The sequence below is a fragment of the Dermacentor silvarum genome, chromosome 6, assembly GCF_013339745.2.
Source record: "Dermacentor silvarum isolate Dsil-2018 chromosome 6, BIME_Dsil_1.4, whole genome shotgun sequence".
Lineage (NCBI taxonomy): Eukaryota > Metazoa > Arthropoda > Arachnida > Ixodida > Ixodidae > Dermacentor > Dermacentor silvarum.
The window spans coordinates 13,558,376-13,583,762 of NC_051159.1; the positions used below are offsets into that span (position 1 = coordinate 13,558,376).

General features: G+C 46.3%; 1 protein-coding gene across 1 annotated transcript; it reads right to left on the reverse strand.

Annotated features, from left to right (window-relative positions):
* Positions 1–15,756: 15,756 nt before the first annotated feature.
* On the reverse strand, positions 15,757–25,230 carry LOC125946152 (putative defense protein). Its single transcript, XM_049668648.1, has 2 exons — positions 25,029–25,230; positions 15,757–15,971 (listed from the first exon to the last, which is right to left on the reverse strand). The coding sequence occupies exons 1-2, from the start codon at positions 25,228–25,230 to the stop codon at positions 15,757–15,759; spliced, it is 417 nt and encodes a 138-aa protein (XP_049524605.1).
* Between the last annotated feature and the right edge of the window lie 157 nt (positions 25,231–25,387).

Consider the following 25,387-nt stretch of genomic DNA (forward strand, 5'->3'; position numbering starts at 1 on the left):
ACAACGGGAGATTAAACCAATAAAAAGCTTTCTGTGTTGAAGTTGCGTCGTACTGCCGATAGGTATCCGCTGCCGTAACCGGGCCGATCGGCGCTCGCCTTTGCTACTTTATCTGGTCGATCGAGTCTGGCGAGTGTCCTCACCTAAAGAGTATATATCTTACACCGTGCCGGAGCCTCTGATATAAATAGGCACTTGGTGCCGCAGCTAAAGGTCGCCTCCCTTCCCTCCCCCTCCCCCCCCTCCCCCACGGCCTCTCGCGCGTCGGAAGAAGGCGCATTTGCTCTACATATATGGTGATTGTAAAGGAGGAAAGAGACGCTTACTTCTGCAGCCTACTTACTAAGAGAGCACGGCGCAGAACGCGCGTTTGTTCTCCGCCGTGCGTTCACTCCCCGTGAAAGCGCGCGGCCCTCGCGCCCTTTCACTCGCACATACAGCCTTCGGATTGGCGCTGAGCCGTGCTCCCTCAAGGGCTGCAGAAGATAGCGCCAACCTTTCCCTTTCCCTCAAGAACCACTTATCGCGCGGCGACGATTTCATCTCCATTGACGTCATACGGAACCTCACGGCGACGGCGACGGCAGAAATCTGCTTTTGAGTGTCCATATAATTGCTATCGCAATAAAAAATATTCTTAATCCGTAGTGGCTTATCGTATACCTTAAGGCTAGTGTGCACATTTTCTCGCGTAGTCGTTAACTGCGCCTCTATTTGCGTTGTGGCTAATGTCGCAGTGCGCTGCAAAATATATTTCGCCTTTTCGGTATGTGCGGAGAACAGCCTACCGATAAGTCCTGCATCGGCGCGATGATTACACGGATACACATCGTAAATGAACAGAGGCGTGGTGGCGACGTCGGCAAAGCCGCCGACGGGCTTGCCTTATCACACATCGCCACCCCAACCGCAGTAAGCATATTTTTCAAACGTGACGTGTTGCCGTTTAAGGCGTACTGCACGCTTTTAATAGGCGATAACGCAAGCGCGTCGCTGTTCTCTGATACCTGTTTGAGCTGGGCCGACTCGAATGTGCGTTGCTTGCAGAAACGAAAGGAACGCCAGACGGCTCATCGGTGCCTCAAGCTAAGCGCCGCACTCCAGCACCGTTTGCGCGGCGAGGAATGGCACGTTCATGAAGACAGCTCACTGCACAGACGCAAGCGTGCAATGCGCACAGGACGCGTACGCGTACGCGCTGCACACAAATCGCGCGGAATGTTCTTAGCCACGCAGCAGCGGATACTAAGCTTCAAAGAAGCGGTGCCGGTTCTCACTAGCACCAGGGTCCTTCAATACTTTTTAAGAAAGTATTCAAGGACCCTGCTAGCAGGCTCGCGCGCGCATCGCTCTCAGCGAATTTTTAGGTCTGCCCTGCTGCTCCCAAAGATTCGGACTGCTGCTTGGTATCGGCTGTGTACTATAGCATGGTCTTTCTTGTTGTGAGAGAGCCGGGAATATATTTCACCGGTGTGAAACAAACATCGCTGTGCGTATCTTTGGTAACATTTACTGTAACAACCCATTTCTTCATTTTCGCGACGGCCCTCTTGAAAGAGACGCAAATTTTTAATTGCCAGTGTAGTGTGTACTAATATTTAGTGCGTGGTTATGTATATTGTGTGACAGATTTTTAATTTGCATTATCTAATTGTGTCTACATTCCCTTCTCCACAGGTTACACATGCACGAAATGCCCAGGTGCTAACGTGTCGGTCGTCAAGAACAGCTTGGCGTCGTTTCTCGCAAGAGACATGCATTGATCTGCGGCTGATTCACCAGGAAGCTCGCATATCTGTTGCCACTCTGCGTCAAGTGCGATTTGTAACTATTTTTATGCTGCCCGGTGGTGTACACTGTGACGCTGTGAAGACTTACTTTTATGGACGCTGTGAAGGCTTACTTTCGATTTGTTCTGCCTTTTAGTTGTAAAGAATTGGCTACCTTTTGAGTGGAGGCAGTTCCTTTTTTTTGTGAGAATGTTTATCAGCCTAACCAAGTGGTACATGCGTACTTGAAACAGCGGCACAGACGAGGATAATGAAATAAGTAGGAACACATACAAGTGCCGCCTCAACTAGAAGTTTATTCTTGAAGGCAGGTTGTAAACACATTGGAACTTGAGAAAGATGAGAAACCATGTATGCGTGGCCTTTGTGATAAAACAAAATTGTGTTTTCTGCTGTAAGGGGTAGAACGAACAATTGTTTCATCATAAAGACCAGAACACAAGAGAAATTATGGAAGCCTTATTTATTGATTGCAAAGAAGCAAATGCATAAGCTATCTGTTGCTCTTAATGGGAAATAGTTGGGATTTTTAAAAGAGCTCTCCTTGTTTGGTGGTTTCATTTATAGGACATTTTTCACATCTTTTTTTTTTTACCTGCATATTTATACTACAAAACACGTCTTTCGTTCCTTTTTTGTCGCACTGGGCTGGCTGCCACGCATGCATGGATATTTCTTTGTCAAGTTGGCCAGTGTGCTTAACATCTTTGTCGTCACGAACAAACTTCTAGTTGAGTCAGCATTAGTGTGTGTTCCTACCTTATTTCATCGTTCTCATCTTTGTTTGAGCTGTTTGCAAAGTATGTACACACACCAAATTACCAAAGTATCTGTAAAATTGAGATACATGACGTTATTCGCACTATTCATTTCTCCAAGAATGGTATAGCTTCTCATCTTGTTTGTTCTTAACGTTGTTGTACAGTTTTTGTAATATATAGCTTGGAAAGATGTTTTCTGTCAGATTAAATATGCATGTATGTCACTTTCGATATTTTTTTTCAACGTGGGTAGTGCACCTCCTTCCGTCTTTCAGTTACTGCTTTGTCGCAACTTTTATATATTTTATGCAGCGAAATGCTGGAGGAATTATATATATTTATGTGCGCAAGTGTGGTAAATGGTGTTTTGTATGTGCATTTATTTGCGTTTTTCACTAGCTCTCCAATCTGGCTGTACAGTTATTGAAACCTTTTCTCATGCTTTATAATGAGTCATTCTGGGCTCTTTGATGATGCAGGTGACCATTTATTTCACTGTTGGGAATTGCGTTAGCTGTGTGTCACTCCAGTTGTCTGTGTATTTTATGTCACTTTATTATAATATCGAAAGTATTAGCCTTGCATTACCTTTTTATTGACCGAGGTACCAGTTAGTTGCTGTGTAGGGTGAAAAAGGCCCAAAGAAAGCTTTCATTAGCTTTGTTAAAGTCCAGAAATAAATTCACTGATGAACTCACTAAATTAGAAAATGCCACCAGTAAACTCTTCCGTACTCAAAAGTAACACAAGAAATTAAATACTGGGCTTCTTCGATTTTCGGAGTTCTGGCAGCCCGCTGGCAGCCAGACGGCAGCCACCTAGTTCCGGTTATGATAGGAAGTCACGTGAGCTGGAATCCCAAGACAACCCGGAGCTGCCCGAAGTTTGCCAAATCGAACGCCGGGACAGCGCTGGCCGCGGGATAAATGTAAACAAGCTACCAACATGGCAGCGACCGGCGTCGGCGGCGCGCGCGCGACGTAGTCGGCCCATTTCTGCGTTGCCACCGTGAAAATATACAGCTGTGTTCGGGAAAACCATCACTTTTGCGAGATTTCGCGCGACTGGGCATCTCAATTTGCACAGCGTGACAAACGGCCTTCGACGAGTCCGATGCCAAGACGCAAAATCGCACGTAAATAATTGCGAAAAAGCGATCGCTCCGGGATGCCTCGAGGAGGTCGGCCACCGGCGACATTTGAAGTCATTTGACAAGACACGAAAAAGCGGGTACGTCATTACGCGTAAAATTTCGTGCTGATCGACATGCTTGAATTCGATTTCAGAAAGTTTGTTTCGGTTGATAGTGCTCCTTTCAATTCAGCTCCTGTACTGAAGGAGCTGCAGCTGCGGCTGGCGCATGAAAATGCACGCCACCTGTGACCATCGAAAAGCTTTATCATGAGAGCAATAATTAACCTAATATACGCGTGGCCACTACTCATCTCAGTGCATTCCTTTAACATCAACGGCAGTTTCGAGCTGCCACCCAAGCATACGACGGATAGACGGAGCGAACGTGGGCTAGCTGCGACGCCTTCGCTATATATCTGCAGAAAAATTATATCGCCGCATATACGCGAGCGATGTGAAAAGGGATACCACTAGAGAAAGATGAACCGAAAAGGCACCGCGATGTGTGGGAATTGAGCGTCTACAACTTCGCGAACAACTTGCGCGGAACACGATGAAAATACGATGCAAGCATAATCGACAGCGCCCACGGTGACAGCGCCGCGCGCGCTGTTTACGGCGGGGAAGAAGAATTCACGGCATACACACACACACACACACACACACACACACACACACACACACACACACACACACACACACACACACACACACACACACACACACACACACACACACACACACACACACACACACACACACACACACACACACACACACACACACACACACACACACACACACACACACACACACACACACACACACACACACACACACACACACACACACACACACACACACACACATACACACACAAAAGAAAGTTTCAAATGGTTCGCCGCCGCTCGTATGGCACCGCCTCGCAAGGCGGAACGGTGCGTTATAACTCTAGTAAGATAACGCTAGAAGCAACGCAATCAGCGATCCACGCACCGCGCCGACGAGTACGGGAGACGAAGTCCGAAACCACAACAACCGGGGCGGCGCGCGCTCGACGCAAGCCAGTAGCGAGGTGAAAGTCCTCAAGCGCCCGCGCTGCAATCCGTCGAGTCCCCACAAAGATGGCGGCGAGCGCTCATCGCCTCTTTTTGTCGTCTGCTAGCCAGAGAACTTCCAGAGAGCAGCCAGAACAAAATCGTCCTGGCAGGTTCTGGCAGCCCGCGGGTAGCCAGAACCGTCCAGCCCGAGTAAAACGAACGCGCGGCGGAAGTGCGTCACGCGGTCGGCGGAGCAACCCGAGAAAAAACGAAGGCGCGCTGGCTGGCTCTGGCAGCCCGCGGGTAGCCAGAAGTGGAAAATCGAAGAAGCCCACTGTGCACACTCGAGAGGGAAGCAGCGCGAAAAAACACGACAAGAAGACAAGGGAGACACACACCAGCGCTTCTTGTCCCTTCTTGTGTTTTTTTGCGCTGTTTCCCTCTCGAGTATGTACCGACTAGCCCAAGCCTCTACTGTATTGAAATACTGTGCAGTTCTTGACTTATGCCGGGGGAGGTAAGCTGCTTTTAGAGCACAAATGTTCTAGAAGTTTACCTCTGAAAAACACGATTCAGGTGTTTTGTATATATATACATGAAGTCATTTGTTTCCAGTTTACTTGTTATTTTGCCTACTGACAGGCAGCCATAAACCTTTCTGTGAGTGTTTACTGGGTGTGTGAAGCTTTTTACTGTAAGGTATCCAGTGGTCCTCATTTTTGTGTTTATGCATGCAAGCCAAGAGTTCATGTGTTCAAAGTTAGTTACAAGGGTATGCTTAATGTCTGCCTTTGAGTCACTTGACTGTTGTTTTTACAAAATATATATTTTTTTTCTGCTGTTTTAGTAGAAAAGTATTGTTTCGTCAAGAACAGAACTATGTATTCAGGAATAAACTTCAAGTTGAGTGAGCATTCGTGTGTATTCTTATCTTGATTCAGAGTTCGCATCTCTGTTTGAGCTGCTGTTTGTCAAGTTTGTACATACACCAAATGGCCAAAGTGCTCGTAAAATTGTGACACATAAGGCTATTTGCATTGTTTATTCTTGCAAGAAGGCTATAGGTTTCCATCTTCCGTTTGTTTTTAACATTGCTGTACATCTTTGTAGTTCAAGTTCAAGGAGTCCCTTAGGTAGCCAATAAGAGTGATAACTTTGTAAAATTTATCAATTTCATCCATCATCATCATAGTTTTAAACCCACTAAGTTCTACTTTTCAGTTCTCATGACGCTGCTTTGTGCTGTGCTGTAGAGGCACAGGAAGCTATTTTATGCTGTAAGTGCAGGTGGTGTTGTATATCTTCCAGAAAAAAATGTTGCGAGTTTAACTAGGCATGTGTACGCTTTTCTTACATTTTTTCAGCATGTGTGCTATAGTTCTGCTCCCTTACACTTAATAGCACTGTAGGCACTAGCGTATGTCTTCAGGTTTCGTACAGTTGTGCCTTATATACTGTAATAATGTGTCATGTGCATGCTATAATACATATTAGGGTACATGGAATATGTCAGTCGCTCCTCTGCTTCCGTTCGGATTAGGGAAAGTTAATGTGAAGAGGCACCGGGGCATGCAAGTGCAAATAGCAAAGCGATTTCAAAATTAAGTGCACTAAAATGCCACAAGCCTAACAAAATATCAATGATATTTCAGTGGCAATTTTCGAAATATCAATGCCATCTCAACAGGCGCACAATGTACTTTTGAATGCTGTGTCAATAATCACTCAACAAATGGTCAATAGAACAATCACAACAGCATTTCAAGACTGCACCAATGGAAACCCAACATAAATTCAACAGAAATTACACAATGATGTCTAAGCACAATGTGCTTTCAATACTAACTCAACTACTCAACATTGACTTGCCCAATTGTGTTTCAATAAAATTTCAAGAAATTTCAATAAATATTCAAGAGCCCTCAACACTTCCCTCAATGATATCCCAACAAACTCCCAATGAATTCTCAATACGACATTCAACATTGACCAATGATATTTCAATGCATTCTCAACAAAAATTTTTGTAAGGGTAGCTTGTGCTGATGATCACTTCAAGAACAAACATGAGAAGCAGAAGACCTACAAAGTAATTTCAAGGCATTATTGGGGTAGTAGTATTTGTTGCACAGGCGAAGACGAGACAGTTTCCTTCAACTGACGAGACATGGGGCACTAAGGTGAAATAACATGTAGGTTACACTGGCGCTGCCATCATACTTTGATAGGATGAAATGGGACGAATGTTTCCATACCATTACTCCTTAGTTGGTTAATATGAATGTGAACCTGATGTGCGACCGAAGATGCATATTACATTTTTTGTCATACGTATGTAAAATACAGCTGTTCCTTAAGAGAAGCTGGTGCAAGGGGAAATTTTCGTTTTATCTGACGAAGCATGGCATTATAGTTATGGATGTTACGTAGTCGACGTGATTATTCCATGGTGGCACGTTTTTTGTCATGTTCACGCCCAGGTATTTATAGGTTATAAGTGTTTCACGAAAAATGTGTGTGTAGAAGTCAGGGCGAGATGAATTAGTGCCGGAGATGTTGTTTCACTCTGTACTTTATTTTACAAAAGGCTGTATGCCACAAACAGATGCTAACACGAGCCGTGTGTCATTACTCGGCGTAGAAGGCTCTTTGAGACAGACAGCGACCATCTGAAGTCGCGCTCAAATTCTGGCAAATTCGGCAGAAAATACGGCGTCGCAACGCCAGCATTGAAGTCGCAACTATGCCAGATATATTGCGGCCCAAGTAAGATGGCGAATGAGCAGAAAGCTTTGAAGCTCGACAGGAAGGTTGCTCGCACAGAAGATAACAGAGTCAAGTTTTCATAAGTTCTTAATGTTGAGGTTTTCAACTATGCGGTTCTCATAGGTTTGTACAAGCTACGGTAAAATACAGCGATATTGTGGGATTTTTTTAGCTTTCATCATGGGCACGAGGTGCCGTCAAGTCACAGAGGCGCTTTTCATTAATTTGGTACAAAGCTGTCTAGTAGCACTCAAGGAGACTGTTTTCAATGCTGGCCAGAATGGGAACACTTCAACATTCTTCTGCGGCGTACCACATAATCATATCGTAGTTTTGTGACATAAAACACCACAAGTCATTACTAAGTAATTGCGCTATATATGTACATCGTAATACAGCCGCGACACCACAAACATATATTCTGCGACTTCATGGTCAGCAGCTGCACCGTTGCACGACATTGTCACTGAAGCAACGCTATATTCGCTGCACCAGTGTTGTTCCTGAAACGATAAGGAAAGCCCCGCCCTACCCCCTTCTTTCATAAGTACTCATTAGAAAGCGAACACAAGGGGCAAAACTTACAATTTTCAGTTTCTTTTTTTATGAAATAAAGGTCCACTACGGTTCAGCGATCGCTAAAACCTGACAGCATCACATTCGAGCTTCAGAGGGATCGTTAGTGTTGTCGATAAAGTTGAAGACGAAACAGGCCAATACGTCATGGAGCACCGGGGACGTAATATGGCGGGGATATCAGGGTCGATGTAACGGGTGGGTCGTTAGGAGCATCGTTATTACTCATGACCACAAGCTACGTTCCCTTAACGTCCCCTGGTGCGCTTTCACTCGGTGCTACGCTGGCCCCGAAAATATCGGGGCTTTTTTGTTTTCTTTTATTGAAGATGGCACCGATTTGCAGGTTCCTGGACAGCGGTAGTTGCGGCGTAATGACTTCCTGATCGAATTAACGACGGATGCGTTCTTTTCTTTCATGTCGGAAGCTGTCGCTTTATTGTTCATGAGACAAATGGCTCTGTTCACCTAAAGGCGACTATTGCTCCACGTAGGTAAGAATGTAATGTATGCTCTGTGCAGATCTGCGAAATAAATGTGAGCACAAAAGTGGACATCAAATTATTAGGCTCCGCAAATTCCAGAATTGCTCTTGTTCCTTTTTGTCCTCTTATTTTAGTTTATTTTTTGTTTCTCTCAGACAATCGCTCTTCCTCCTCATTTCTTCTCGATTAACGCGTCCTCGAAGAGCAGTGCTTTAATTAAAAACGTCTCATCCGGCTTTTTTTTATTTTTATTCCTTATTTTTAGAGCGCAACTTCAGAGACCTTAGTTCCGCGCAGCACCATGGTTTCCGTGGTTATGCAGCCATGGCCTGCCTGTATTCTTTACACTACTGGCCTTACAGAATGTCCACAAAAAATCATGTGGTGGATAGCCCTAGTTGGATTATTCGAAGATGTGGCCATATTTTTTGCACGAAAGAGCGACATACATATTGGTTAATTAACAATATCTCAGTGATTAACATTAAAAGTGATCACTATTTTCAGTTCAGGGATTGAGACACGTCATTGTGACCTAATTTTGAAGCTATCGTCACTTTTAAGATATGCACCGTTAAATTTGTGATCGCTTAAAATTTGCAAGAGGCAGTGCCGTGCCACCAAATGTTTTTCTTTGCAGAACAAATTTACCTGCAGCACATGAATTTTGACACACAAACTTCTTACGCATTCGCGGAAAGTGTAGCCAGCCTCGTCATTTCTTCTAGGTTAATATGCATCGGGGAATTGCCGACTCCGATTAGAAGTTAAAATCGTACATCGTACACCTTCGTACATCGTCGATCAAGGCTGTCTTCACAACGCAATCGCCCTTTCTGGCAAGCCATGGTTGAATCTGTACGTGTACAATGTCTACCGCGCACCTACCTCGAGCACCCTGAGAGAGAGAGAGATAAATGAGATGGAAAAGGCAGGAAGGTTAACCGGAAGGTAGATATGGAGTTTGCTACCCTGCACTGGGGAAGGAGTAAGGGGAGACAGAAAGATAAAGAAAGAAATCTGTAAGCCCTTCCACTGGGGTGGAGATGGAAGACCTGCGAAGCTGTACTATGGTGGCAATTATGTATTTCCACTTATGACTATTAAGATGTGATGGTGTAATTGGTTATTTGAACTATTAAAGAATGAGAAATATATATGATCCGGTGGTTTTCATTTATTTATGGTCGCTACGGTACATGTATGGTAAAGGTTGGCACGTTATTCATAAACACGTACGTCTCCAACACCACGCGCGTTCAGTGCAAACGCGGGCAAAACCAACGCCTCCTCAAACTACCGTCGACAATAGTTGTGCGCGTTGTTTGTGTGACCGCACACAACCACTGTCAAAATGCTGGCTACATGAAGGAACGGCTGAACGCCGTTGTCGACACTCTTAGGGGAGAGGCGGGCGAGAGCCCAGAGAGAGTCGGCGGCAGAGGCCGGCAGGGCTGCGCGCATGCGCCGCAGTGGGAGAGCGGGCACGCACACGCAGTCTAGGGCAACGTTTATAGATACATTTTCGAAAAAGTACCTATAAACGTTCGTCTAATAGTAGTAGTAGTGATTTTATTGAAGAAGAAAGTGACGCTTATTTCTGCTGCCCAATAGGGAGCACGGCGCAGCGTCAGGGGAAGGGGAAAAAGGAGATAAAGATGTTGAAAGGAAGGGAAGAAGGCAACGTTTATAGTTACAATTGGTCTAGGGTGTCTCGATGCCCTCCTCGCCCACCGCTCCCCTTCCACTGGGAAGTCGCGTTTGCTCTCCGCCGTGCGTTCGCTCCCCGTGAAAGCGCGCGTCCCTCACCCTCGCACGCTTTCACTCGCACATACAGAATACGGCCAATGAAAGTTTTTTTTTCTAATGCCGGACGCGACCATCGAAGAGTGAGCCCTTAACAGCTTCGCTGTAAAATGCACACACGTAGAGAGAGAGAGGGAGATCAGAAAACACGCACACACACAAAGAAACTCAGGAGTGTCACAGTCCTACAAGCAGGTCGCTTGTCCGGAGGAACCTTAGCCAACGTTTATAGAAGTATCTATAAACGTTGACCTTAGCAGCGCCCTCATCGACTTCTGATGTGAAGACCACGCCAGCCGGCACTCTAAGATCGTCTGCTGAGAAAGTGGCCGGTCGTCGAGGCGCGCCAGCGTCATGACGAGTGACTGTCTCTGGGAGCTGTAGCGGGGACAATGACACAGGATATGTTCGATTGTTTCCTCGCTGTCGCAACTATTACAGGCAGCACTGTCAGCCATTCCGATGCGGCAAGCAAAAGCATTCGTAAAAGATACTCCAAGCCACATCCGGCAGAGAGAAGTTCTCTCGATTCGGGAAAGTCCAGATGGAATATGTAGTCGGAGGGATGGGTGCAAGCGGTGCAGTCGAGTATACCAGAAACATGGTGTGCTCCACATGGATCGAGTGGCATCACGTGCGAGTATACGAAGATTGGCTGCTGCATCGCTTCTTGAAAGTGGAATGGGTTTCTTCAGAGCATTTTCGTGAGCCCTCCTAGCAGCCCTGACGTCACTAAGAAGATATCGGCATGCCGGATTCTTGGGCTTAAAAGAAGCTGCAGCAGGGACGGACTTCAGTGGACTCGGCGGCAGCGCCGTGACAATGTTGGCTCACGTACCTTTGTACACGCAGGTTAGTGATAAGAAATATGTTTTTCGTAGCGATTACCAGTGTCTGGTCGTGCTGCCATGTCCACATACTATTGAGAGGTGTATCGGCGAATTTTTTCTCTTTGGCAGGGATGTTGTTGTCGTTATCAGGGGTTGTAGAAAAAAATCCTGGGCCTACAAACACGGAAATGATGAAGTAACTTCTTGAAACGCAGTAAGTGATCTTGGGTAAACTTTCTGAAATTCAGGAAAAACAAGCCTCTTCTGAAGTAAGGTAGGTTCAAATGAAGACGAGGCTTTCTTCCATAGAAAAAGTTTGAAGGAATTAGATGCGGTTAATAGCAGACTAGCTAAAGTTCAGGCCTGTCTGCATGAACATGACCGAAATTTAGATGCTCTCAACTGAAACGCTGATGAACTAGAGAACAGGTCTAAGCGGAAAAACTTGATAATAAGAGGAATCGGAGAAGACGGACGGGAAACTGATGATATTTTGTTGAAAAATGTGAACGGTGGTGTGTTTAGCGGCACTTTGAAGCTGAATATAAACGCAATTGAAAGAGTCAATCGCCTAGATAAAAAGATTGAAGGTAGACACCGACCCATCATCCTCAGGGTGGCTGATTTCATGTCATTGCTCTATGCTTAAGGGAGCGAATATAAGAATCAGTGAGGATTATTCGAAAAGTATTGTTGAGATACGGTAATATTTATGGCTTTCTACACAGGCGGAGAGGTCAAAAGGAGCAAATATTAAACTTCTATAGGAAAAAAATCAAACTCAATAATGTCCTTTATGCGTGGAATGAAATCACGAAAGAGCGCTATGAGTGTCAAGCACGCCCTCAGGATGACCCCGCTCGAATTTTGGAAAGCGATTCCTTCAAGATATTGAATTTGAATGCAAGAAGCATACCAAAAAAGGTCGAGGATATCGAAACTATGATTTTAGAGCATGATTCGAGTATTCTAATGATTACTGAGAAATGGCTTAATAAAGATATATTACATAGCGAGGTAATTCCCAAGTCTTATGTAATGGTTAGGAAGGACCGCGATGGTAGAGGTGAAGGGGTTGCGTTAACGATTCGCAATCATATTTACTTTATTATACTTCCTTTCCCCGTTGATATTGAGGCATTTCGGATTAAAATAACATTTAAGAATCGTGCGCCCACATAGGCGGTATATATAGGCCACCAAATTCGCCGGTCAAGGTTCTTTCGTGTCTCCGGCACTTTATGGAGTGCAATATGCAACAATGAGATAATATTATACTCTTGGGGGATTGAAACCTACCTGGAATAAATTAGAATGCTTACTCTCCCGGAGAAACAGAAATTTCGAATTGCAAGGAGCTTCAAGAACTTACTTGGTTTTTGTTTTGGTTTAAGTCAGGTGGTGACCGACTATACTAGAATCAGTGCGCGTTCTTTGTCTATCCTTGACCTTGTTTTTATGTCTAATCACCTGTTGCCTTTCCTAATCGACTGTGAGACAAGCGATGGTATCTCGGACCATAAACTTGTAGTGCTGTCTTTACGCCAATACTGTCGACCATCCCCCCCCCCAAAAAAAAAAAAAATTTTGTTTTAATCTTTACTAGAGCTGATCATGTTGGGGTTGTAGAATTGCTAGAGGACACTTATGAGAGATTCTCTGTACTTTATATGCATAATCACAGTCCTGATTGTCTCTGGGGGTACTTTGCTAATTTGGTCATGTCTTCTATAAAGCTATATACCTAAGCCTATAAGGAAAACTAGCAATAGAAGCCTTTAGATAACTAGAGAAATAATACACTTAAAAAGAAAACGAAAACGAAAGAATTATAAGAAGAATCCTAGCACCCAGCCTGGATTCACCATTCGATGTCTTGCAAGCAATATTAAGATACTTGCGAAATAATCCAAACAGATTCTTTGGCATCACAATGTCAAAATTTCTAAAAGAGGCATCGGGTAAATTTTTCAGACATGTTAACCCATCATCGAATGCTCGCTCAGCGAGGCAATCTAAGGAGCATCCTTCTCTTGAGAGTTTGAATGAATATATTGCATCTGTGTTCACAGAAGATAACGGTATTTTGCCGAGTATTGAACCTCCATCTGACAGGCTGCCTATTGCTGACGTTCAAATTCCTGAACAGGGTGTGCTCAACCTCTTCCTTCATTTGAACATTAAGAAAAGCCCTGACTCCGATAGCATTCGTAAAGGGTTTTCTTATTGATACAACGAATGCAATTCTAAATGTCTTGCATTAATTTTGCGGTCATCACATAATAGCGGTTTGTTACCAAAGGTGTGGAAGCAAGGTAAATTGACTGCTATTCTCAAAAGTGGCAGCGCTGACAATTTGGCAAACTATCGCCCTTTATCAATTACTAGTACCTGTTCAAGCTGCTTGAACATATTATCTCGAAACATCTTTTAAATTATAATAATGAATATAACTTGTTATCTATCCGCCAACATGGCTTTCGTCAAGGCCTATCTACAACATCTCGGCTCATAAAAGTAGCCCATGATCTTTAGACACTATTAACTCTCGGGGACAGAGGGATATGATCTTCGTGGACTTTGGGAAGACATTTGATAAAGTATCTCACCATAAACTGCTAAGAAAAACTGATGTTATGTTCAAAAATGGTACTATTACACAATGTTTCTCATGCTAGTTTCTTTCTCGCGAGCAATACGTCGAAATTAATGGTACAAGGTTTCAGATTTTATGTGTTAAGTCGGGAGTACCCCAAGGCAGTGTTTTGGGCCCCCTTTTATTCCTCTTATTTATAAATGACCCCCCGAGTGAAATAGATGTTTCCATGAGGCTCTTTGCAGGTGACTGCATTAAATACAGTAAAATTGAAACAGTAGGTGACCACGTTAATTACACGCAAATTTACAAAAGATAAGGAAATTGTGTGATGAATAACAAGTGGTGCTAAACCCGCTAAAAACTCTAGTTATGACAGTCTCTAGGAAGTTACATTACTTAAACTACTCTTATTTTATTAATAACCATGAACTTAAATGAGTTTAGCAGCATGAGTATCTTGGCATGATTTTCAGAACTGATCTTCGCGGGAACCACCACATAGATTATGTGTGCCAAGGCCAACAAGTCGCTTTGGTGTATGAGGCGTAATTTACCATTCGAAACTCAGGAAACAAAATGTCTAGCATATAAAATACTAATTAGACCATTCAATATGCAAAGGTTTTCTGGGACCCTTACACTGCTATAAATATATCAAAAATCGAAAGAATACAGCGTCTCGCAGTCAGATTCATATTCTATAAATATCGGTAGACGGAATCCCCTTCTGAACTTTGCGTACAGGCAGAACTACCCACATCACAGGCTAGAACTAAATATGAAATACTTAAATATTTTACCTAATAATTCATCAAAGGGTTCATATTAGGCATGCAGACTTTTTTGAAATTCTTTCCGGTGAAATCACTACACATCGTCATATAATGTTTATTCGTTCTCATGTTATTAATAGCGATTGTTTTAAAAATAGCTTTTTCCATGAGCTGTCAAAGAATGGAACTCTGACGGAAGAAGCCGTTTCATCCTCATCAGTTGATTTCTTCGCAACACACAAAGGAGATATCCTTGTTTGTAAGTAATATACTTTACTTTGTCTCTATGTTATCTTCTGCGGTTCATTCTGTTACCTCTTGGTGTTGTTTTATTTTATATTATTGTTCCTTCTTGCGTTAATTTTCAATGTACGAAATATTTGTTTTCTTAATGTTTGTGTTCCGCTCCTGCTATAGCCCTGTGTAAGGGCTGGCAGTATCTGTAAATAAATAAATCATAAATAAACAATAAAATAGGTACAAAGAGTACCTAATGGTAATGAGCAAAGTTTGAGTAATATTTCAAGTACACACTCAGATTTCTCATCAACGCACTGTCCACTTGAATTTTACTTCCTTATACAAGTAAATTTCAACAATTATATTTTGATTAAAAAACGCTATAGATAACAAAGGTTGGTGTTCTGTCGAACAGATATGTCATGCAGTCATTGTTGGATATTCTTTCAAATATAATTTCCGTCATAGGCGTAAAAATGTAACCGTGCATGTTCCCCTGATACATTGGTCATCATAACAGAAACGGTTTTTTTTTCCTTCTTCAATGGCACGCAAATACTCAGCATGCCGAGAACAAAGGCTTTTTCTTTACAACATTCCTGTAATGGGTGCCTAGTGCGTCGTTCTCATTCATTAGCAGATGTGGATGTAGCTGATGAGCCGTAGAAATACCGAGAGAATGCAAGAATTCACCTCAATATCAAAGCACTTTCTTTCGGATGCACATATCGAATATAGTCGACCAATTAAGTCATAAATGAATGAACAACCATACGTTCCATGTTAACCGTTAATAATGTTAACTATTCAATCTGTTTTGTTTTTACGCCTAGCTGCGTAGCTTTATGATCCATTCAATTAATGATCGCTTCATGATCGCTTCAAATCTTTTTTGATAGTCACCCCACTGAGAAGTTGCTGCCATGATTACAACCAATTACTACGAACTAGCCTACTCACACGAATGTGACAGTGCCCTCGTTTGATGGTGGGTTCCATAGAAGAGCGACATGCGTCTTGTGGTGAGGGTCCACGTGCGTTGCGAATCCTGGACAGCCACGTACGGGTTGGCTGTCTTCCCCTGAAAGGAAGTCACCCTCTTCTTCTCCATCAACGATGGCTTTGACCAGGAAGCCTTTGAACGTTGCCCTACCCATCGCTGTCAGGTTCACTGGAATATTGCGCAGAAACAAATAAAGTAAGACTAACAATGATAAAGACGAAGCGATGCGTTCATGGGCCTAGAAAGAAACGCTGACCAAGTAAACAGTTAATCGGCATTTCCGGACCGATACAATTTCCTTATTCGCAACAGAGCATTTGTGTGTTATTTTTTTGTGTGATATTGTGTTAGATCAGAGGAGTTTTCTTCACACTTGATGCCTTCGCTGTCCAGTTTCTTTTCACCAAGAAAGTCTATAAGCACAGCTTTTGCGTGGTGTCTTTCGCCATCTCAATAATGTGCCGTATATTTGACCTTTTTATCGAAGGACTTTGTGATGAAAAAAACCATGGCGTATGTCACGTGACACCGCGTGGCCTTGTTTTGAGGTGTAGCGGGGGTTCTTAACCGGCTTGTAGAAAAGAAGTCAACACCAAAAACATATCGAATATTCGTGCAAGCAGTGCGTGCTGTCTACCGGTCCTCGTCGGCCTGGTGTTTCCAGCCCCGCCTGTTTGCGCCGTAGTGTCACGTTTTCCGGAAAAGTGTAGTTCCCGCTTTACTAAAAATTTAGGCAAATGGTGTCGAGCCAACCGATTGCCAACCTTCACCCTAGAACATTGAGCAAAGTGTCAATGTCATCTGAAAGGACGCATCTCCTTATGCATTTACAGGGACTAATAGACATTTGCGAGTATGAGTTTTGTCAATGTTCACATTGTGCATTTTCAATTATGTAAGTTTGAATTCAAACTGCTCCGGCAGTCAACGTATTGAGCAACTCGCATTATCGGTGAGTCAATATAATCCTGAAACTTTTAACCTTGTTATTTTGCATGAAAGCCGCAATATCCGCTACCATAAGTGGGATACGCCATGGCGGCACAGGTTTGGAATTCCATGAGGTACGTTTTTGGAGCATGGAGGCAATGTCCTTTTTTTCAACCTAGTTACAATGTTCCTGCCGCAAGGAAATTGTTGCATTCTGAGTAAATTTTCACCCAAAAGTAAGCTAATAATAAATTGCGGCTCCTTTGTGCAATAATAACAAAATATTAGATACATCCTCCGAATCACAACCTATACGGTTTCCTCCTCCTTCAGAGAAAGGACCCATAAACAACAATGATACAAATATAGACCTACAGACAAAAAGCATCATGGTACATACATGCAGGCACAAGTTCTAGTTACACGAAGCTAGCTTAAATCAAGCTTTGGCACCTTTTAAGCAGAGTGTATTTCCTATAGCCACAACTCACAAACTTTTCGTCGACGCATCTATAAGGCTTTTGGACGTGATACTGTTCTATCTACTAATCATGTCTGCTGGGGCATGAGATTAGATACAATGAATTCACATTTGATGACATTTACTTCAGCCCTTTCAATGCTCGTCAAACACAACATTGTGAATATGTACTCGGCGAAAGATTTCGAGGTGATGTTCACACTTGCAAGTACAACAGTGTCCTTCGAGACGGGGTGACCATTTAAAGGCAGCAGACTACTCAGACCATGTTCTTGGTTCTTTAGCGTGAAATGTGCTAAAGAAGCCACGAACTGGCCAACTGATTCATGTCCGCCTCATAACAATGAAAAGTTAGCCGCTATTGCTTTTGTACACCCTGTATCCTACAATCTCACAAAGATCACACAGCAAAACAGGAATCTGGCCTTCTCTGACCATTTATAACTTTCTAGTCCCTGCAGAAGGACCAACTTTTGTCCAATCAGTACATAATTTTCCGTTATAATCTACAAGAGCAAGTTTACCGCGTGTCAGGAGGGCGCTCTCTATGAAATGCCTTTGTATTGAGGTAGAAAGTATGAACATCAGAAAGATTGCTGTTTGAACGAAAGGCTGCAGTAGCATCATAACAAGTTTAGTAACAGCAGAGAAGGTTGCCTGGAAATTCGCTCTCGGGATCGCAACAGCCCTGCAAAGCTTGGCGCATTAGCTGCCGCAAGAAGTCGCAATAAGTGCGTGAGATTGAGAACCGAGGCAAGGAGAATCATTCAAGCAGGCGAGTGTTGCGTGAACGCAGCACACATTTCAGTGTGTTCTGACTAAATGGCATACGCAAAGGCTAGATAGAAATCGTACTTCTGCGCTGTAACAGCATTTTTTTAACCGGTACTGTTTTGTCCTTCATAAGTTAGTTAGACGTGGTGCTTTTGTGCGTTGGTCTATGTAGTACACCGTCGTCGTTTTCACGCCTTTCGCCGGATGATGCAAAACCAACACGGCCAATTTTTGATTCACGTGGTTCCTTGTAGTTCTCTTGAGTACTCCGTTGTCCCTCCGATCTCATGCAACCTTTGCCAGGATAGGTTGCATATACAAGTACCATTTTTAAAAGTGGAGGCACTGCACTTGCAAGGCGTAGCATGGTGTCTAATGGTAAGTGTACAGCGTGAATGTTAAACGAAGATGCGATACGGGACAAGTGTCTCGTCCACGCTTGACCTTCCAGCTGTGCACTTATGATTATGAATCCCCATGTTTCCGAATCAGCCATGATGTTAAGGTGGCTAACGATGACACGTCATTTTTCGTGACATTTCTCTCGAATTGTCTTGATTCCTTACCTTTGTCTAAAACGCGCGATTTCTCTTTCTTATTCAATTAAACTTGTTAGAGTAAGGGGCAACGTGATACAGTCTCATCTCCCGAAGCAATTAGTAAAATAAGCCGCTCTAAATGTTTCTGTAGTTTGCTATATGTGCCTGAAGCCTGCAGCTTATTCTCTGATTGCCGCGAACCAATACCAAATATATCTTTGCAGCTCTCACCGGATTCATTAAAAATGGTGTTGTAGGCATTTCTAACCCTCTCTGTAATACATGGGCGCAGATGACGGGGTGACATAAAACGGCAAACGATATTGCGAACGTAAAGTGTCCAGTTGATGATGCTGGTAGCACAAGAAATAAACTCCACGATGTTTTCTTAGCGAGAAACTCCGCGACAATATCTCCATGGAACAATGCAACTAGTGCAAAACCAAAAATTCTGTCCATCACGGCTGAAGTTGCATGTTAAGTAGCGGAAGAAAAGAACGGACAGAGGAAGAGGCACAGTGCACACGCATAGCGAACGGCGGATGGCACCATGCACTAAATCAAAATGCCACAGACATTTTTGATGCGCACGAAGCTCACGACAATAACATACTCGTACACATCACAGCCTGTCGAGAAAACTCCCATGTCATAAGAGCTGGATTGGCAAAGTCATCTATTCAAAAGTGCTGTTTGTCACTAGCCAGCCACCGTCACTAATACGTGCGGTATCCGCTGGCCTGAGTTTTTAGTCCTTTCTGCATAAAGCCGTTTTAGAGCGAAAGCTCTTCTACGTCATGTATCGCAAGGTCATTCATCGCTTCGGCGCGCCCGCTGGGCCGTCTGTGCGTGCGCTTCAGCGCAAGCGACACCCTGAATGCAATCATCCAGTATATGTAGCTAGACGGCAGGCTGCGAAATCTGAAGCAAAGGCAACGTTGGCCGCTGAAACACCGGAGTAAAGGGAGGCCAGATTAGCACGTTATAGAGAAGTTTACCAAGCGCGGAAGCGCCCATTAGTGAAAGACTTTGTGTACAGTATTTGCAAAACCAAGTCAAACAGACCTTTCACTCGTGATAACTTGGTTTACAAGAGTTAAACCTCAGGTTATGTTTTGCAGATTGGCGCTCATCCTTTTAAATGGTTCCAGATTGACCCTACTTTTTTCTAAACTATATCTAAGACTCACAGTTACGTTAGCGAATAATGACCTCATACTAAATTTTTTCTTCGCTCTCTGTATTTGTGGAATATAAAAGTCAAATATTATGCATCTAACTGTGCTTTCCAAATTTATGAAATATGTGTTCTGATCAATACTTACCAAAGGTATGAATATTTTATACTTCAGGTAATAATAACAGCCGACAAACTTGAGAAATTGCATGCAAGAAATACTAGACAATACTAGACGTAATGCGAAAGCTTTATGTGCCCCATTACGTTAAGTTCGTTATAGGCGGCGCGACTACCATATGGTACCAGATATTGCCAACGGTACAAAGAGTAAATACAAGTCATAACATGCTGGGATTAAAGTCAAATTTCTCAGGGAGGTTCCTGTATACAAAGTAAATTAATGGCGTTGAAAAAAATTACTCCATCTCCCGCTAAAGGGAACCATGTGTCGCAACCATGTCTGGATGCAAGGCAGCGGGGAGATGGTTAGCTTGAGCGGGAGATGGTTTCGCGGCAGCGGCTCGAGCGCTCATCGCAGCGCTGCAGAGGAGAGAGAATGAGGCGCGCGCGCTCCGTCATTTTCATACCGCGGAACTACCGTGGCGCCCCCAGCGGAGTACGCAGCTTGAGCGGGAGATGGTTTGGCGGCAGCGGCCCGAGCGCTCATCGCTGTGCTGCACAGGAGAGAGAATGAGGCGCGCGCGCTCCGTCATTTTCATACAGTGGAACTACCGTGGCGCCCCCAGCGGAGTATGCAGCTTGAGCGGGAGATGGTTTCGCGGCCGAGCGCTCATCGCTGTGCTGCACAGGAGAGAGAATGAGGCGCGCGCGCTCCGTCATTTTCATACAGTGGAACTACCGTGGCGCCCCCAGCGGAGTACGCAGCTTGAGCGGGAGATGGTTTGGCGGCAGCGGCCCGAGCGCTCATCGCTGTGCTGCACAGGAGAGAGAATGAGGCGCGCGCGCTCCGTCATTTTCATACCGCGGAACTACCGTGGCGCCCCCAGCGGAGTACGCAGCTTGAGCGGGAGATGGTTTGGCGGCAGCGGCCCGAGCGCTCATCGCTGTGCTGCAGAGGAGAGAGAATGAGGCGCGCGCGCTCCGTCATTTTCATACCGTGGAACTACCGTGGCGCCCCCAGCGGAGTATGCAGCTTGAGCGGGAGATGGTTTCGCGGCAGCGGCCCGAGCGCTCATCGCTGTGCTGCACAGGAGAGAGAATGAGGCGCGCGCGCTCCGTCATTTTCATACCGCGGAACTACCGTGGCGCCCCCAGCGGAGTATGCAGCTTGAGCGGGAGATGGTTTGGCGGCAGCGGCCCGAGCGCTCATCGCTGTGCTGCACAGGAGAGAGAAGGAGGCGTGCGCGCTCCGTCATTTTCATACCGCGGAACTACCGTGGCGCCCCCAGCGGAGTATGCAGCTTGAGTGGGAGATGGTTTCGCGGCAGCGGCCCGAGCGCTCATCGCTGTGCTGCAGAGGAGAGAGAATGAGGCGCGCGCGCTCCGTCATTTTCATACCGTGGAACTACCGTGGCGCCCCCAGCGGAAGAAGAAGAACAACTTTATTGAAACAAAAATCTTACTGGTGTCTATGGGTGGAGCCCCTATTCCAGGGCCCCACTGGCTTCCGCGGCTCGCCGGGCCTGGTCGAGGGTCGCCAGCTGGCTTCCCAAGTCCAGTTCGGTGAGTCGCGCCTCCCACGACCAGTTAACGAGTGAGTTCCTGACTAGCGGCGAGACGGCATGTGCCGGGCGCCTCGGGCATTCGTATGTGATGTGCTGGAGTGTCGGGGTGTCTTCACACCAGGGACATTTGTCTTTGTGTCTGTCGGGGTATATCTTGTGTAGCCTGTGCAAGTGAGGAAAGGTGTTCGTCTGTAGGCGGCGCCAGTCCCTTGCCTGCACCCTGTTGAGCTTGGGATGGGGAGGAGCCTTTGTTTGTCGGCCGAGTCTTTGCAGCTCCAGTATTTCTCGGGGCGTGCCGGGTGTGGGGGGCTCCGTTAGGGTGGAGTGATCCGCGGCTCGGCCTGTCATATCTCGAGCCAGGCGGTCCACCCGTTCGTTGCCATCCACTCCGGCGTGTGCCGGGCACCATGTGATCCCATGGTCGTGAGTGAGTCTTGGTCCGAGGATGCGCACGACACTGGCCGGCAAAACTCCCCGCATGTATAGTCGACATGCGTCCTGAGAGTCCGTTAGCACGTGTGCCGATTGACCGTTTGCTTCAGCGGCTCGTACGGCTAGGGCGATGGCTGCGGCCTCCGCCGTTGCGCTGGACGAGGTGCGCAAGGACGCAGCCGCGACCATGCGTGCCCGATTTGTCGCGACCGCCACGAAGGCGGGGGTTCGTGTTGTGTGGGGGTAGAGACTTGCGTCCGCGAAATACGTGTCCGGGTGGCCCTGCCTCTGTAGCAGGGCTGTCGCCCTGGCTCGTCTTCGTCTTGCGTGGTATGTCGGGTGCATGTTGCGTGGGATGGGATACACATGTAGCCGTGTTCGCAGAGCGAGTGGTATCAGTTGAGTCTCGTCCCCGCAGAATTGCGGCGCCAGGGGGTAGTGCAGGCGTCTTAATAGACAACGTCCCTGGGGCGTCGCGTTAAGACGCTCTCGCTGGGCGATCATCGTGGCTGCGGCGAGCTCTTCATATGTGTTGGTCAGCCCTAGCTCCCGGAGGCGCTCCGTGCTTGTGCTCGCCGGAAGGCCGAGCGCGGCCTTACAGGCGATTCGAATCAATTTGTCCACTTGATCGGTCTCGGTGCGGCGCGTGGCTTGAAAGGGCAGTGCGTAAGTTATGCGACTAATGACAAAGGCTTGCACCAATCGCAAAGTGTCCGCCTCCGTCATTCCCTCTTTGCCACGCGCGATTCTGTTAATAAGTCCAGTGATGCTGCTTACAGTGCGTCGGGGTATGCAGCTTGAGCGGGAGATGGTTTGGCGGCAGCGGCCCGAGCGCTCATCGCTGTGCTGCACAGGAGAAGGAGGCGTGCGCGCTCCGTCATTTTCATACCGCGGAACTACCGTGGCGCCCCCAGCGGAGTATGCAGCTTGAGCGGGAGATGGTTTCGCTGCAGTGGCCCGAGCGCTCATCGCTGTGCTGCACAGGAGAGAGAATGAGGCGCGCGCGCTCCGTCATTTTCATACCGCGGAACTACCGTGGCGCCCCCAGCGGAGTATGCAGCTTGAGCGGGAGATGGTTTGGCGGCAGCGGCCCGAGCGCTCATCGCTGTGCTGCACAGGAGAGAGAAGAAGGCGTGCGCGCTCCGTCATTTTCATACCGTGGAACTACCGTGGCGCCCCCAGCGGAGTATGCAGCTTGAGCGGGAGATAGTTTCGCGGCAGCGGCCCGAGCGCTCATCGCTGTGCTGCACAGGAGAGAGAAGGAGGCGTGCGCGCTCCGTCATTTTCATACCGCGGAACTACCGTGGCGCCCCCAGCGGAGTACGCAGCTGTCGCACCACCTGTCGAGCGCGCTGCTCCGGATTCCTAGAGAAGAGAAAGGGGGGAGCGTAGGAGAGGAGAGAGAGGGGGAGGGGACGCGCATGCACTTTGGGGGTGTGGGACGCGGGCGCCGCTCCGTACAGGATTCCTAGAGGAGAGAAAGGGGGGAGCGTAGGAGCGGAGAGAGACGGGGAGGGGACGCGCACGCGCTGTGGGGGTGTGGGATGCTAGACGACAGAGCCGCCGGCAAGAAATGCTTCGCATTTAAAAAATTGGAACATTTAGGTTTTGGTGGGCATCGAACGCAGGCCTACGGGGTTCGAGATGAGCACGCTTCTACAACGCCGCGGTGGCTCAGCGGTTCTGGCTAAGTAAAGGTGTGACCTCGTGCGTGCGTCATTGAACACGTGATGGCGCCGCCAATGGGGAGGAGGTGGCGCCAGGTCGTGAGTGCACAAATGAGCGCGTTCACGACGTTCCAAGGTTGTAAACCCTAATGCTTTTATTGACCCTTTTGCGGAGCAGTTTCCTCTAGAGGACCGAGATGGCGCTTTCGGCGGCGCGCCATACGTTGTCTCAGCGAATGCGCATGAATATGAAACTATTACTGCTTCTGCCCTGCTACTGTGTGATAAGCTGTCGGAAATGCAACTGGGTGTTCGCTAATACTCTGCCCTATTCATGCTGCAAAATGTGTAACGATAAAGGGAAGACTTGTGCGGTAGTTCGTTGCAAAAAATAGTTATTCGGATATTTGGAATGCAATCAACCTGTGTCGCCGCTGCTACATAAGAATTGCCTGTGTTGCCGCCCTTCGCGATGCACGGCTTTCCTCAAGGATAAAAAAAGATAATTCATCCGCCTGAGCTGTATAGCTAACCTCCGAAGAAAGGACTTCAACTCCGGAACATCGGCACTTAAGAGTGAGTACCGCTCGTTACAAAAGGAAGTAGTGCCACTTACTGGCATAGTAAATTTCACGCACGTTATCTACACACATCCACCTCTACTCACACACAAATCTACGTCCACCCTATCGCCAACGTATCAATAATAAGTGAATAGGCGCTCACTTGAAGCAATGTGCCGAAGCATGAGTGACGGCGACTACACCGACAAGACACGAATGTTGGAAGCTGAACGTTTCGTGACGATACACAGAGTAAGCGAGGGACTAAAGATAATACGTCTTTGCTACGAGCTACCGCAAAGGACAGAACATTTATATTCCAAGCTTTGAGCGCAGCAAGAACAAATCTATCGCAGTAGAGCCCACCCGCGAGCGATTACGCTGAAAATAAACAATCAGATAGTGGCCGCACCGAGGAACTTTACTGAATCAGAAATATGACAAGCCGCTGGTTCAAAATGTTTGCCAAATAAATAACGAAGAGCACACTGATCCTGCTTTAATTCATAAGCGGAAAGTTTAGACAGCTTGGAATACATTTCTAGTCCCGCTTTTAGTAAAAGCACCATATACGGTGCTCGCGTGCTCTGAAAACACTTACATGTCCTCTAAAGCTGTGGCCAAAACCAAAACAGACGGTGACTGTGTCGTCCACACACTCACCGTCTACGATATGCGTCGAAACCTAGGTTTGCTGCGCCGCTCCGGCGTAACGCGCTTGTATTGTAAACGCGGAGGCAACGGAGGCGGCTGAGGCAAGCAATAGGCGCGTCACCACGTGATCAAACATGGCAGCGCCCACGGGAGCGCCGCGAAAAGGGTCAATAGTATAATGCTTTTGCATTCCCACACGTAAGCAGTCTTACGCGTCTCTGCCGATTTCTCTTCCTACACCGCTAGTTTGTCCATATAGTAATTGAGGACAATCTCTCTAGTACTGTCTGTCTCTACATAAGAACCAACGTCATCCTCACCAGCAATAAGGCTATCCTCCTCGAAGTCGAGGTCGCTCTGAGTCAATCTGTACCGAGTTCTCCCAGAATGGTGCTCGACGCCATGTCTCGGAAGCATGGTGCTGCAGGCAGATCTAGGAGCACCGGATGGCCTAGCTGTGACGTCCATCGTGGCGACCAGCATGGAAACAGCGGCAGACACTAGGAACTCGAAATTCTGCATTCTCATCTGCAAAGTCGAAACAGGTGAGTCCTCGAACGACAACCAAATTTTAATAAGTACACCGAAGGCCGCCAAGTTCCTTAGGCCGCAAGAAAATAAGGTATTGGATGCGTATTACTCATTCGCAGCTCTAAATTGTACACAAATAAATACAGCT